This window comes from Phlebotomus papatasi, chromosome 1 (assembly GCF_024763615.1).
Source record: "Phlebotomus papatasi isolate M1 chromosome 1, Ppap_2.1, whole genome shotgun sequence".
NCBI lineage: Eukaryota > Metazoa > Arthropoda > Insecta > Diptera > Psychodidae > Phlebotomus > Phlebotomus papatasi.
In genome coordinates, this window is record NC_077222.1 from 27,483,044 (window position 1) to 27,497,978 (window position 14,935).

Genomic DNA, 14,935 nt, shown 5'->3' on the forward strand with positions numbered 1-14,935 from the left:
GTTACTTTTAGTTGAGATTTTTAATTCGAGCGGCAGTATAATTTGGAAAGGTTTGTTGATTGAAATTTTCAAGTTCGGTTATGACAATAAAATTGATTAAAGCTTGATTTGTGTCGTAATTTTTCCGAGGAAATATTCAGATGAATCATGATTTTCCTGAATTTTGACAATAATTTCAAACTCATGTAGTGGCTCACCAATAATGACATAGCTATTGCAATTGGCTATGAATCAATGTGAATCAATTTGATTTTTTTTATAATTTATCGTAAATATGTATGTATTGAATGATTTTATATATTCGTGCGACTTTTTCGCGAATATCGTTAAGGGGTATCCCATAGGTTACATCCACCAATTTTTGATTACCTTTTTGCATATACTGGAAAGATTTTAGTGTTCTACATCTCTTTAATGCCAAAAGTATTCGTCAAAAAAGTCGATTTGTAGTTTTGCGGACTTTTATAAAATGAGGAACAAAAGGTAAATTTGTAATATTTAATTTTACGCTAATTTTGGAAAGATCTATCTGATGAACTTCCATGAAAAAAAAAGATTTTGGGGGTTTATTTAAATCGTGTCCTTGCTCTAAGATCTATCTCGATCTATCTTTCGAAATATCAATTACATTTTAAACAGTCTCTAATATTGATGGCAATATTGTGAGTATTCTAATGAAAGAAAATTTGTGGATAACAATTAAGGAGACTGTTGAAATGTTGGAAAATAATACTTAGATCGTATTTTGCTATTTAGAAAAGCCTGAATATGTTTAAGTTTAAAAGCTCGATATATGAGTGCCACATTCTTTCACTGAAAGGAATAAGGGGAGCTTAATAAAAAGTGAAGAGACGTCTGAAGTGCTGAATTAGTTGTTGCACTCGTACTTTTGGATTCTTGTAGACTTTCCAGTACAGTTTCAATCATTACAAATGACAATACATTTTTTAGATACTCTATTTTCTAAAAGTAGCTTTACTGGTATCTTAGGAAAATTCAAAATATGTTGAAACCCCTTCGTAAAACGCAGATAATATTAAAAAATTCAATAATATCTAGCGCTAGAAATTCGAAATATAAGGAAAATGCTAAAAATACGTGTAAAAATAAGTTTCTTTAAACTTTTTAAAGTTTTACTAATTAGATTTTTCATCATATTAAATAAATTATTGATTTCTAAGTATGAGAAGTGCATGAAGTGCTGGAAGTATTGCAGCATTTTCGAGAGTGTTGCGAAGTTTTGGAAGTGCGCAGGGCTATTCCATGCAAATTGTGGAAGTGCCTGCAAGTGGTGTACACATTTTCACCCTAATATCTCCCCCTTGCTCAAAACAAATCGTTTTTCAGGCGCAAAGAGCAGGAGCTTTTTTGATAGTTTGTATAAGACCCAATTTTTTGTGAATTTTAGCTTTTAAAATCCTTATTAAGACCATTAGGAAAAATAAATTCACTTAAGTAATTTTTGGAGGAAATTCTATTTTTCCATCGAATTTCTGTTTTCCGCCGATTTCGATGGATTTAGACAAGGAAAAACGTTTTCATGGATCTGAATGCTTAAAATGATATCGATCTTGCAAGGTCGTATGCCAGGGGATCTTATGCAGGGGTTCGTATAGACGTAGGGGAGACCAGGGTGGTTTGGGACACTTTTTCATGTGTTGACTTTGAGACACTATTCCAAAAAACCACGATAGTGTATTACAATTTTATGCGGTCTACAGGATACTTATGGGTATTGACTTTATAAAAAGTACTCGATAGAACTTGGAAAACAACTGAGTTGTCTTGGAGAAGATAAAACATTTTACTTGACGTTTTGTCCCAAACCTCTCCGATTTGGGGCAGTATGGGACGCAAAAGGGGATGTTTGGGACGCGTTTTTTCTCGCATAATTTGTATTACTGGAACGCCTTAATTAATTTTAAATACCAGATTAAAAATATTTCTGATAGAAATAAAAATGTTTCATCTTTTATTTACACTTAGAAATTAATATCAATTTTATTTGTACAGTAGAGTCATTTATTGTCAATCAATTATTTAAAGTATTTTCTTCTTATTTTCCATCTACCTTTCTTTTCTTTTTTTTTTATTCTAAATATTGCAATCATGATTATCAAATTTTCGTGTAGTTTTGGTTTTTAAAACCTTTATGTAAAAACAAGAGCGTATAATCTCTGAAATTTTTATAAAAATATGTTCCCAAATTACACTCCTAGCTAATGAGATAAAAAAGTTTTGATTATATATCGCTGATATAAAACACAAAGAGGAAAACTAATACGTCAAAATATACAATTTTCATCAATTTTAAAAAAAAAAATGTTCATAGAATTAAAACAATAAAACTGAGGATATCCATTCTTTTAGTCAAGATACATCTTAATATTGCCTACGATACAGTAATGGTTAAATCCCATTTATTTCAAAAATTAATTGAAAAAATCGCCTTGTCCCACACTACCCCTGTCCCAAACCTCCCCGGTCTCCCCTACCTTTTTTTTTAAAGCTTTTGGAGCAAAACATTAAAACTTCAATTTTATTGTAGAACAATATACATTTTGCTTCATGCAAGCAATTGAAAAGTACCAAAAGATGTGATTAATTTTTGTTTTTTGGAGCTGTTATTATTATATTCCGCCTGAAAATGGTAATTTTCACCTACCTGTTATTCCATAAAAATAGCAAAGGTATAAATAGGAAGATGAACGAACAAGCATAACGAATTAACTATTTCATTAACCGTCTCAAATTATTTATACTGCCTAATTGATAAAATTTTCTGCTTAATTATGTCACTTTTACAGTTGACCAAAAAAATCCTAGATATTTTTTCTTAATATTTTAATTCGTATGGAGAATAGAAAAATTAAATATTATTATATGATAAAGAGATGGCACAGTGTTCCTCTGCTTTGTGTAGTGCTTGAACTCACGAGAAAGAGCCCTCCGTGTATTAACCTTTCGCGCTTTTTGGGTACATACCGCTTTACTACCGATTAAATTGATCCGTAAATAAAAAAACATTTAGAAATAATAAAATGCTTAAATTTTAGAATATTTCAGTACGAGTAATAAGCATGTACAATTAAGAAAGTAAATTCGAAAAAGGTATATATAATTTTCGGGTGGTTAAAGACCATAAAAAATTATCCTATTTTCAAAGTTTACTTCAAACTAAATTTACCCAAATTAAAATATTAAAAGGATTTTGAGTTTAGTTTTTCTCAGGAAATAGACGGAGACACTGAACCTTTCTTGATTTTCACAATTTTATTCTCTACGACGTTTCGAGGATGGATGTCCTCTTCATCAGGTATCGAATATGGCAGGGAAAATCACGTACAGGTGGGAGTTGTTACACTGCACTTGAACTTTGATCACAAATTGATCTGTGATGTTCACCATTCGACTGACCGACACAGAATCAATTATTAGTTTTTCTCTTGAATTAAATTCGATTTAATTATAAAAAAAAACTTTACATTTAAAATTCGACACGGATATTGTGGTATTTTGCTTTAAAGGCAATAAGTAATTTTCACTTCAAAATTAAATAATTTCCAATGAGTATGAATATTTAAAAGTTAATTTCAGGCTTTTGCAGCTTAAAGATTTATCTCTCTATTCTATACATTGTTTGCATAGCGAGCGGCAAAGAAGCTGTAAATTTTATGAAAAGAAACAAATTATAGATTGATATTTAAATTATGTTGTAGCTGCCCGATATTCTCACTGCAATTTTCATTCCAATGTCCAAAGAATTTACTATAAATATTTCCCAGATGCAATTGCATGTGACTTTTTATTGTGATCAATCCCTGAGTTCAGCAATAAAATATTGTGACACAGTGATCTTGGCGGAACCATCCGAGATAGTATATCCTCCAGACGATAGTACCTCAGATAATTGATACTTAGGGGTCTCTTTCTCTTCGCACTTTTGTCCCACACACGCCACAATTATCTCTGGGCTAATTGTTGTGCTTAGCATATACATGGCAATTTTCTCGCGGGATGGCAAAAAGAGGAAGTCTGGCAGCAATTTGTTGTGGCACGTCGATCCGGCATGCAATGGGTTTGGATGCAGACCCTAACCAGGTTCATTGCATTGAAGAAGAATCAATATATTGGTAATTAGCAATGATTAACCAATTGTGCCACCGGATCGAGTGACATGATTGAAGAAGATTATTGGGTCAGTAGAGTAATCATGGGTGAATTAATTAAAAGTCTGACCATAAGATCTTCTCCGCAATCTCCAGCCAATTGACTTTCCATCTCGGTGGGTGAATATTGTGTCTCTATGGTTGTGTCATTCGGCGGACTTCCGATCATTGGAACATGGATGATCAAATGATCAACCCGGAGCTTCTTGGGCTGATATAATGCGAGCAACATGGAATATTGCTGCCCCAGAGGCCTCTTCCGTGTCCCAGTGCTTAGCTGAAGCAATTACCTATGCTAATGCTGCATCATCATGGTCATTATCGAGATGTTGTGGCATTTGTGGTATATACGATGGGAAAATAAGAGAGATCAATAGCCAATTGCACCAATTTGACCATTGCACTGACCTGAAACTGCCGTAGATTGATATAAAAGTGCGTTGCTGATGGTCGATGCGGCTATTTCAGTGAAGAAACTCTCAAGTGCCAACACCTCCGACAACATGACCTCTCACCATTAACACTTCATCCGAGGATTAACATTGTCCGCGAGTGTATCTATTGTCATATAATCCAAAGCTGGCCAAAGTGAAAATGAATTTCAAGTGCTTTCTGGTGTTTCTGGCAATTGCCATCTCTTGTGTCGTGGCTGAGAAGAAGACTGACGACTACGTACTCTCCACACAAAATGACTGTTACACATCCAAGAAGTTCTTTACCTGCCTCAAGTACAGAACTGTACGATATATATGGGCAATTGCCACCGGAAGGATGAATCTCTTTGATCCTGATACAAATCTCGAGGCTGGCAATAGTCTAAGGCTAGTTCAGCTGTCGGTACCAGAGAAAGAGGAACTCTTCTCTGAACCCAGGCAACTGGCAGGTGAGCTTTTCATCATTTCCACCGTATTGATCTGCAATTAAATATCCCATAATATCCCCAAAGATGACACCGAGTGGTTGAAAGCTGTGAAGTTTTTTAAGAGATCCGTCAACACATTTCTCAGTTTCCACGGAATTGGACTTGGAATTGACAATGAAAAGGGTGCTCGTTTGATTGCCAGTGAGGAAGGGGATGCCTCAACTTCAGGTAAGTTCATGCTGGAATAATCTGAATTTGAGAAATCAAAATTACCCGCGTGACCTAGTTAACCCATTAGGCATTTTTCGCAGAATTTTGTGGTGTATATTCCCTTCTAATGGAATATTATCAATAATTTAGGAGAGACCTAGGACAGAATTAGCCAGTTGTAGAATTATTCAGTGTAGGATATTATTGAAATATTTATCAATTTCACTCAAACCTTTTTTCCACAAATTATGCGCAAGAAAAAAATTTTAATCTGAGATTCGACGTCTCTTTCATAACAATTTTGAAGAGAAGTTCAGAAGTGAAGACAATTTTAATTTCCAAATTGTTTTTTTTTTAATGTTTAATCGGATGAGTAAGGTAAACTTGTGAAATCAACTAATAAAAGGCACTGTACACGGAAGTTTTAACCTTATAAAAGTTTTTCTATAACTTCTTGGAAAACTTTTCCACTATTTGTTTGAACATATAAATTGTTTAGAAATATTAGCAATATTTAAGAAACTAATTTATAACAAAATAAATGAAAAGTTTGAAATCAAAAATGATCGGTAAAATATTTTGTTCTGTAAGAAGTTATAAATTTATCATCTTAAGATATTTGCAGATACAATGCAAAACTTAAATATTTTTCCTTTGATGTCTGATAGTTTCACCCGAATAATAATTTCACTTTTTTATTTATTTTTTTGTTATTGAAAATTTTATTAACGGTTACTAAAGAGTTTCTGAAAAGAATCTGAGCTAATGACCTCTACGCATTGTGTAAGGAATTTTCGTTAAAAATTGAACATTTTAAAGTAAATTGGATAATTCGTAAAACTTAAATTTATTTTTAAATAAAATCGAGTCCTAGTTATAACTTATTAGCATTTGAACTCTATACATGTCTATAAATCCAGAGGCAGCCAAAATCCCGAAAGCCAAAATCCCGAAAAGGCCAAAATTCCAAATGTTCATAACCTGAAAGTGATGAAATTATAAGGAGAATAATGTGTAGAATAATTTCCCAAGACACAGAAAATTTCCCTTACATCCAGCACGGGAGCGCGGTTCAATCGTAGTTATGACACTTTCAAGAATTCGGGATTTTGGCGTTCGGGATTTTGTCTTTCGGGATTTTGGCTTTCGGGACTTGGACCGGGACCCGTATAAACTATATGGACTGAGCCTTAAAAAACAAAATTTGGGGATATTTCGAAATAACAGTTTAAGGGTGGTATATCGGTTGTCATGTATCAATATCCGGTTGGCGCATAATCCCTTCCAAAAAGCCAATATGATATCTCTAACCGTACTCATACCAGAAGCCATTGTAAAACGAAGAAACGGATTTAAATAAGTTATTCCTTTAAGGATCAGTAGGGCACTGCACCGCTGAGATGAAACTAAAAACATTTTTTAAATTGTAAAAAGTTATTTTGTGACCGAATTTTGACGTTTCCACCTACAGTACAGTGCAGATGATTTCCATATCATAAGCATCAAGAGGAGATTTTTTTTAAAAGCTTCTTTTTTGAGCATAATAATAAAAAAATTTAATTCAAGCTCTCTAGCATAAAAAAATACAACATTTTAACTAATATTTTCTGAAATTTTCATTAAAACAAAATTATAAATTCAGCCATGGGGATATGGGTTTTGAAAACTAAATATTTCCTATGAGCAGATGTATTAACCCTTTAAGGAAGATTGGGTCACCGGTGACCGAACAAAAAAGTTTTTCCCACGGGCTTTTAAAGTTTAATTTTGCTCTTAAAAGACAGAAAAAAATATCGTCCTTAAAGAGTTAAACTCATACTTGAACAGTGGAAAAAAATTAAATTGAATTGAATAATCTTGTTTTCCGCAAAGTATTTAACTCAAAAATGTTTCCGAAAATCAAGTCCCAAAGGCTGAATTTTTAAGATTTTTAAGCGAAAATTCCAGAAAATACAATATATTAAATGTTCTTTAATGCAATTATAGGCTTGAATTAAATATTTTTTATTGTATTCAAAAAATAGAAAAAATATTCTGTTCTTTTGACATAGAATTTTTATATATTTTTATTTTTGTAGTTTTCCTAATTTTCAAAAATCTAGCTACAAGAATGTCTTGTTTTTGATTTAATTTTTAAATTAAATTTGGTATCGTTTGAATCGGCAGAACTTTGAAAACAAATCCATCTGTAAACATATGCAGAAATAGAAACCCTGAAAAAATATGTCCATCTGCAATCAGCTTTAATTAATAAAAATAATCCAAAAAACAATGTTTTTTTTTTTTTAAATTGATTAAATCGGTTAAATTTTATTTCTCTTCTGTAAACTTTCTTCTCTACTTGATTTTTCTTTATCGAAAAGTTTTGAAAACTTATTATAAACTTCTTTAGAGAATGTTTGAAGAATGATTTCAATAAACTTTGCAGTGTTCATTTAAGCATAATTTTGTGCTAAAGTTGCCTCGTAAAAAAATATGTGAATTATGAAATATTCATATAATGCATAACGATAATCTACAATTATATCATTTATTTAAATAAAATAAGTAAGTATATATTGAGTGAATATATATAGTAAACTTTTCCAAAAATTTACACCCCTTTATGTTAAATTTAGATAATATTTATTGCTCAATAAAAGGCACAATATTCCGACGATAAATGTCAAAGGTAATCGCCTATGGGCATATCAAATGACAAAATTACGAACCCAATTTCCTTGCGGGACAAGAAAATTTAGATAGATTGTCTTCATTACCTCTTCCCATTCCCCAGAGAATGCCTTAAGAATGAGATTCTCAATTCCACAATCCATTTTCTTCCTCTGACTAATCTTGTCCATTATCAAGTTAAATCCATTGTTGAGCACCTTTAGCCGTGTTGTGGCACAAATTAAATCCCTATAGATTTTCTCTTGTTTAATCCCCATGAAACCTTTTGATAACACAAATTAATCCATTTAACTTGGCCATTTAATGCATACTTTACAAATTGCTGCTATTTGGTGAATTTTCCGTTTCTGCTCATCGATTTCTGATCATGCTGAAAGATTTATGAAAGCCAATATTGGGGTTGAGATCATGAAAAATGCATGGAAAAGATTGAACTTCCCTTCGAGGTAGATTTTTTTTTATGTTTTTGATAAGCTACCATAAAACCCCATATCAATAGGGCTGATACAATTGAAAATTCGATGAATAATTTATTCAAAAAGCACACATCACATTATTCTGAGAAGAAGAAGAGATGCCCATTAATCTGCCCCTTTGTCTGCAATGATGCATTAAATTGGTTATCTTTGCAGAAGGACGTCGAATCAGAAGGAAGAAACTCAATTTGATATTCCCTCTGGCGATTCTTCTGAAATTGGCACATCTCAAAGTTCTACTCATACCCATTCTCTTGGGTATTGGGTTAATTCAAGTCCTGTTGATTGCGGGTGGTGCTCTCCTCTTCCATTTCCTGCGGAACAACACACTCTGCAAAGTACAGCCTCATCTAATTCACTCGCACAGCCACGTGACGGAATCAGGGCCAGGTGAGTCAATAAGATTGTGCCTTGCAAACGTCTAAAATTGACGTTGAAGAAGAAAGATATGACATGAAGGTGACTTTCCATTCTGAAGATTTCAATTCCTAATGGATTGTTTTTAGCGGATGTGATTCTTTCATAATCTCACAGCTATTGTAGTGCTTCGATTGAGTTTAAAGAGCGATTTGTACGAGAAATTCCATAATATTACTGAGAAATATTTTACTAAAGTAGAAAAAAAAAACTTTCACAAGTACATTTGACATGTTTCTCTGCCGCATTCACGCAAAATCGACGTACGCACGTTAAGTGAATAAACTAATTTTACTTCGAAATATATTATATTGCACTTCCAAAGATAAATTTGTTCGAAACATTAAAAACCATGCTGACATTTTACGTCAAATTTAGGTTTTAGAAAAAATTTAAATCAATAGTATCGGAAAGTAATGACACTAGGTGTTTACAGAATTTAAATATACACAGTTCTCTTCGATATCCGTTGATGAATTCAAACTTTTTTTTTACGAAGTATGCAGCTTGTCCGTTATGAATTAAAATGTTATTTTGACTTTATCAAAGCCTTTAATACTTAATTGTGGTACAAAATGAAGCATAAGTTCACCACGAGGAAAGTTCTGTTGTTTCTTGATAGAAAATAAATTTACATAGCACAAAATAGAAAAACCGTTGTCTAAATTCAAAAAAACCCAAATGTCATTTTGTCCCCACATCAGCCGGATATCGGAGAGAGTTGTGTACTTTTTTGTGAAGAGAAATTAGTATTTGATAACTTTTCTGTAATTTAAGAAATAGGGGTAAAACCGAAAATTTCGAAAACACCAATATATTATTGCCGCTATTATAAAAATGGACATTTGAATGTCTTAAAAGACCAAGGAAGTGTTCATGGTTTTAGACTAAAATATAAATTTTGCGAATATTATAACCAGTTCCGAAACATTATAAAACATTAAAAAATGCTCGTTAAAAACGGAAAAATATCGATTTTGACTCAGTTTACGTCTTTTGTCAAAAGCTCATCAACTATTAACATTTAATAGATTTCGTTTGTTTAATATTGATTCAAAATAATAATTATTGTTATCAATGATCCCGTAAAAAAAACACGAAAATTCACTTTTCGCTTTGTTTTTCTTTCCAAAAATTTCTGTTGGCATTTCACACAAAATTTTCAAAAATAAAGACAGATCATGTATACGGAAATGTTAAAATTTAGGAGAATATATTGATACGGATCAATGAGTCTTTTCTAAAGTGCCGGGAAAAAATTAACGAAAACAGACTTCTTGTTAAAAAAAATCTATTAAAATTTTGGTATATTTTTCAAAATCATTACATAAATCACAGGAAAATGTGTAAGTCTTAAAAAAAACATCTGGGAATTCACTATAAGTTCAAAATGTCTATATGGGAAATCGCCCATATTTTTTACAGTCCCAAGCTTCATAATAACTAAATTTTTCTTAAGTTTTTCAAGTGACTCATCGAACCCATATTTTAAAAACTAGGGGAAAGTGTCCTGCTCTTAAAATATATTGTGGAGTCACTTTTATTCAGAAACATAGGAAAAATTTAATCATTAAGAAACTTGGGACCATGCAAAGTATGGGCACTTTCCCCTGCTGTACTGACATTTTATGCAAAATTTGCAAAATTTGCTATATTTGATGATATGTATAACGTAGGGTTTTTAAGTGTAAATGAACCTAACAACGTATTACCAATTTATTACGGGAGGTGCCTTACACATAAGCTTACTATAAGCTTTTATTTAACTTTTTGCGTCTTTAATTAGGACATTGGAGTTCAGTCAGTGATTTGAGCAAGTGTTTTGTGACGCAATATTTTATTGTTCTAAATGGTTTATTTGTTTCTTCGACTAGAAAGTAGATTATTCCACATAATTTCTATCAGAACTTTCATTTTCCGATGATATTACATTTTGATGCTGCATTTTCCATGTTAATATTACCGAGAAAATATGCGGAATTAACCACAACGTCATTGAGCAACACTGCGAACAAAAAGAAAGATCTCATTTGACGAGCATAATTTTTGAATTATTGGCAGGTAAATTCTGGGTCGCAAAGTATAACTACCACTAATACTTATTATCTGAATCAGAAATTCTTTTATAGGCTGCGTATATCCATATTGTTAAAAAATTGTAACATAGGTGATAAGGAGGTTACCACAATTACTGATTCAAGTGGCGATGTAGTTCCCTACTTTTCATACACCGACGCTCTGATGAACGACAAATTTCTCGTATTTAGATCAGATATCTGAAAATCAGTCTATATAATATTAATGCTATAGGGTGGAGTCTACACTTATGGATCTTATACACTTATGTACAGCGTTCAAAAATCTTAAGTTCTTACGTAAAACAGATTTCGAAAAGTTATAAAATTATTAGTTTATTATGCAATTAACATTTTTTGATTTTTCTAAATCTGTTTAATTAGTACATCTGGTTAATAACTTAAGATCTTTGTGTTGTCCATAAGCGTGTATAACATCCATAAGTGTAGACTCCATCCTACTGATCCAATATTCGGAACAAATTAGGAGCAAGTGGGGCACCTTTGAATTGGGGCAGCTTTGAAATTGTTTTTTTTTTGTCAAAATTCTGAGTCAAACTGGACCTTATTATATTTATATTAAACTAAAAAAAAAACCATTTATGAAACTAATGGCCTCTACACACTAGGGAAATTTATGTTCATATTGAAGCACATTCCCTACGTTTGTGTTGGAAAAAAGTCTTGAATATGGACATAAATTTCTCTATTGTGTAAAAGCCATAAATTATATCATAGTAAGGATCAATAGGGGAGACTGGGGCAAAAAGTCACAAAAAGGATATTTTATTTTTCTACAGGCTACCCTAGCACCCCGGAAATTTCTAATTAGTACAGTTTTATAGGAAATTTATCACATTTTGATTTGCTTTATTACGGGCTTTCGTAAATTTAAAAAATAGCTAGGTGACATATTTTCATAGTAAATTTATTCCTCTACACCTTTTTAAAATACAGTTTTCTCTATCTGAACGAGAACAGCGCTTTTCAAGCTATTTTAGAAAAAAAACACACAAGAGACTGCTAATCGTTTGACCAATGCAAACAAAAAGCGGCGATACATGGTAATGACGTTTTTTCTCGCCGCGATACATCAGAAATTGCCTCGGTCTTCGTTACTTTTTGCTCCTTACCTTTTGTTACTTTTTACCCCAAGTGGTCATTTTTAATAAAAGGATTTCTGGAGAAAAGAATCTTTGTAAAATTCTAAAATAGATAGTGGTTTCGTATTCAAAGAATCCAAATCATAGGAAATATTTACCAGGGTATCAATTCTGCTGTAAGGAAAACATTTGAAAAATAGGGCTAAAAATATCAATATTTTTTTTTTATTTTCTGAGTTCCTTGTTCGAATTCTAAGAAACTTACGACTTTGAAGAAGGTCTATGGAGGCCATCTATGGAAAAAATTTATGCTGCTATCTTTTTTATGTTGGAAAATATTCAATTTTCAAATTTTCAATTTGTGACTTTTTGCCCCAGTCTGCCCTACTATTTGAAAATAGGAGAAAAAACCCAATTTCAAAGGTACCCCACTTCAAAGGTACCCCACTTCCCCCTACACTACAGAGAGCATAAAAAAGGCCGAAAATTGTGATAAAGGGACAAAAGTGGGTTAACCTACGGAGTTCAGTTTGGAGTCAACCAACTAGTTGACAATTTTAGAGTACGGTATTGGCTATTTTTTGTCAATAAGAAACAAAAGAGGTGGGAAGTTGTTAAAGAGAGGAAAAGTTTTGTCAACTTAGGATGTTCATCACGCAAATTGTTGAGAATTATAGAACGATTTTCTGTCTCCTTTTGATCAACGAGAAACATAAAAAGTTTGGGATCTGTCAAAAGGACACTAAAATGAACATTTGAGGGAGTGTGTCAACGGTGTCAATCAACTTGTTGACCAATTGCTAGTGACTAGACGCCAATACTAACCAACCTTTTGACTCTTTTCCACTCCGATTTGTATTCTTTGGGCCACATAATTAACTCTTTTTACACTCTGCGAAGAAAGTAAAGGGAGTTCACAATGAGTTTAATTGAAGATCTATGATGCGGATCCGAAAGGAAGATAACGGACCCATAGATGAATTCTAATCAAATATTGATTAAATAAATCACAAGTTTCATAAACTCAAACATGCTTATCACTGTTTTTTCTTTTATTTGTTTATTGCAGAGGTCAGCTACAATTCTTACCAAGGCTACAATCCCTACGGACCTCCATATGGAGGCCATATAGGTTACAACAAGGATTGGGCCACGAATCGTGCCTACAATGCCTACAATATTGTGCCAGACGTGGAGAAGCAATAAATTTTCAGGTGGTGCCAGCCTGAAAGCCTCTCCTTCGACATCCATTAGTTTAAGTATAAACACGCGAGAAGTCTCGTTTTTATTGCACCCTTTTGCTTTCTCTATTTATTTTTTATGTCCATTTTTTGTGCAATTACGAAACATTAATTAAATTATAATCATTTATTGTCACGGCTTAAACAACTACCTATAAAGCAATTTTCCTATCACCCTTTTTCTCCTCCTACACTAATTTAACCCTCACACGCCATCATTATCCCCAACAATATAATTTTCTGTATATTGCCAAGCACACACACATTCGCTAAGACAGAGAAAAGAATCAACAATGAAATAAAATAAGCTTATGAAAAAGTCGTGAGATATTTGCAGTGTTTTTACTTCCAGTCCACAGCTTCATTGTTGGGAGAGAAAATATGATTAAAACGAAGAAAAGCCAATTAACAGCGACATACAAATACAAACCAGAGGACGACCACTTAAGAGCATGGGAAAATGGGTGGTAGAGTATTTGCATTACTAAGCGGAAGTATAAAAGAGTCCGCACGAAAGAGTCACGAAATGCGTGAGGAGAAGGCAAAGATGTTGCTAAAGAGCTTCCAGGGAGCTTTTGCGCAGGCCTTCATTCCCCCAGACGACATTCTCCGCATCCCTATCGTCTCACACATTCCTCCCTGAGGACATTCTTTATGGTCAAGAGTTTCTCTCTAAGTTTGAGGGGGTATCTCATTTATAAATATTTCATACATTAATTATACATGAGATTGCATAGATTTGAGGGTTGAATTTATTCAAAGGATTCTGCGGAGAGGATCTGGTAAAAGTTCAATCTTCATAAAAGAAGGGTGAAAAGTCGCACCAAGATGTTCAGTAGCCTTTATTTTCGTAACAGTATAATAAGAAAGCACCGTTGTTCAAAAGAAGTTTATATAGAACTTTGGGTTCTATAAGAAATTGACTTGATAAATATATAAAATGGGACATGGGTGCACTTGTTCTCTTCTCACATTATAGGTAAACAGAAAATTATTTCATGAATATTTAATAAAATATTAAATCAACTTTATTTGAAATTCACTTTTTCAATAACAAGGAGACAGTAGTAGGAATATTTAATATAGTTGAATGTTGGGATGGGAAAGCATACCAGCTTTGTGGAAAGCTTTATTATGCATTAACATTTTCTAACAAAGAATTCCTCTATGTTCACCAGTTGAAAACGGAATGAAATCAATTAATAAATTACCCCAAAATAACTAATAAATAAATAATAATAAAATAAATAAAAAATAAATGTAGTTCATTAACTGATCGTTAATGAACTACATCTAAGTTAGCAAGGTCTAGCGAATTTCTCTACACAGAAAAAAAATTCTAAAATTGTTCGAAAATATTTGTGAAATCTTATGGCAGACTTACGAAATGCTCGTGAATCGTATAACCCACAAACAAGTTCGTAAAATTTTGTACTTTTTTCACAAACATTTTTCGTAAAATGATCACTTGTCGAACATTTTTTGTACTTTTACAAACATTTGTTCGTAAATGTTCGTAAACACACAAAAAAATGTTCGTAAAATTTTGTCATTTGTTCGTAAATTTTTACCAGACAAACAAAAATTTTACGAACAAATACAAATAAATGACAAAATTTTACGAACATTTTTTTGTGTGTTTATGAACATTTACGATCAAATGTTTGTAAAAGTACAAAAAATGTTCGTCAAATGAAATTCGTAAATTT

At 32.4% G+C, this 14,935-nt stretch overlaps 1 protein-coding gene across 1 annotated transcript; it reads left to right on the forward strand.

Moving 5' to 3' along the window:
• Nucleotides 1-4,624: 4,624 nt before the first annotated feature.
• LOC129799579 (uncharacterized) lies at nucleotides 4,625-13,556 on the forward strand. Its single transcript, XM_055843603.1, has 4 exons — nucleotides 4,625-5,052; nucleotides 5,116-5,259; nucleotides 8,547-8,780; nucleotides 13,055-13,556. The coding sequence occupies exons 1-4, from the start codon at nucleotides 4,764-4,766 to the stop codon at nucleotides 13,189-13,191; spliced, it is 804 nt and encodes a 267-aa protein (XP_055699578.1). The 5' UTR covers nucleotides 4,625-4,763; the 3' UTR covers nucleotides 13,192-13,556.
• Nucleotides 13,557-14,935: the final 1,379 nt, after the last annotated feature.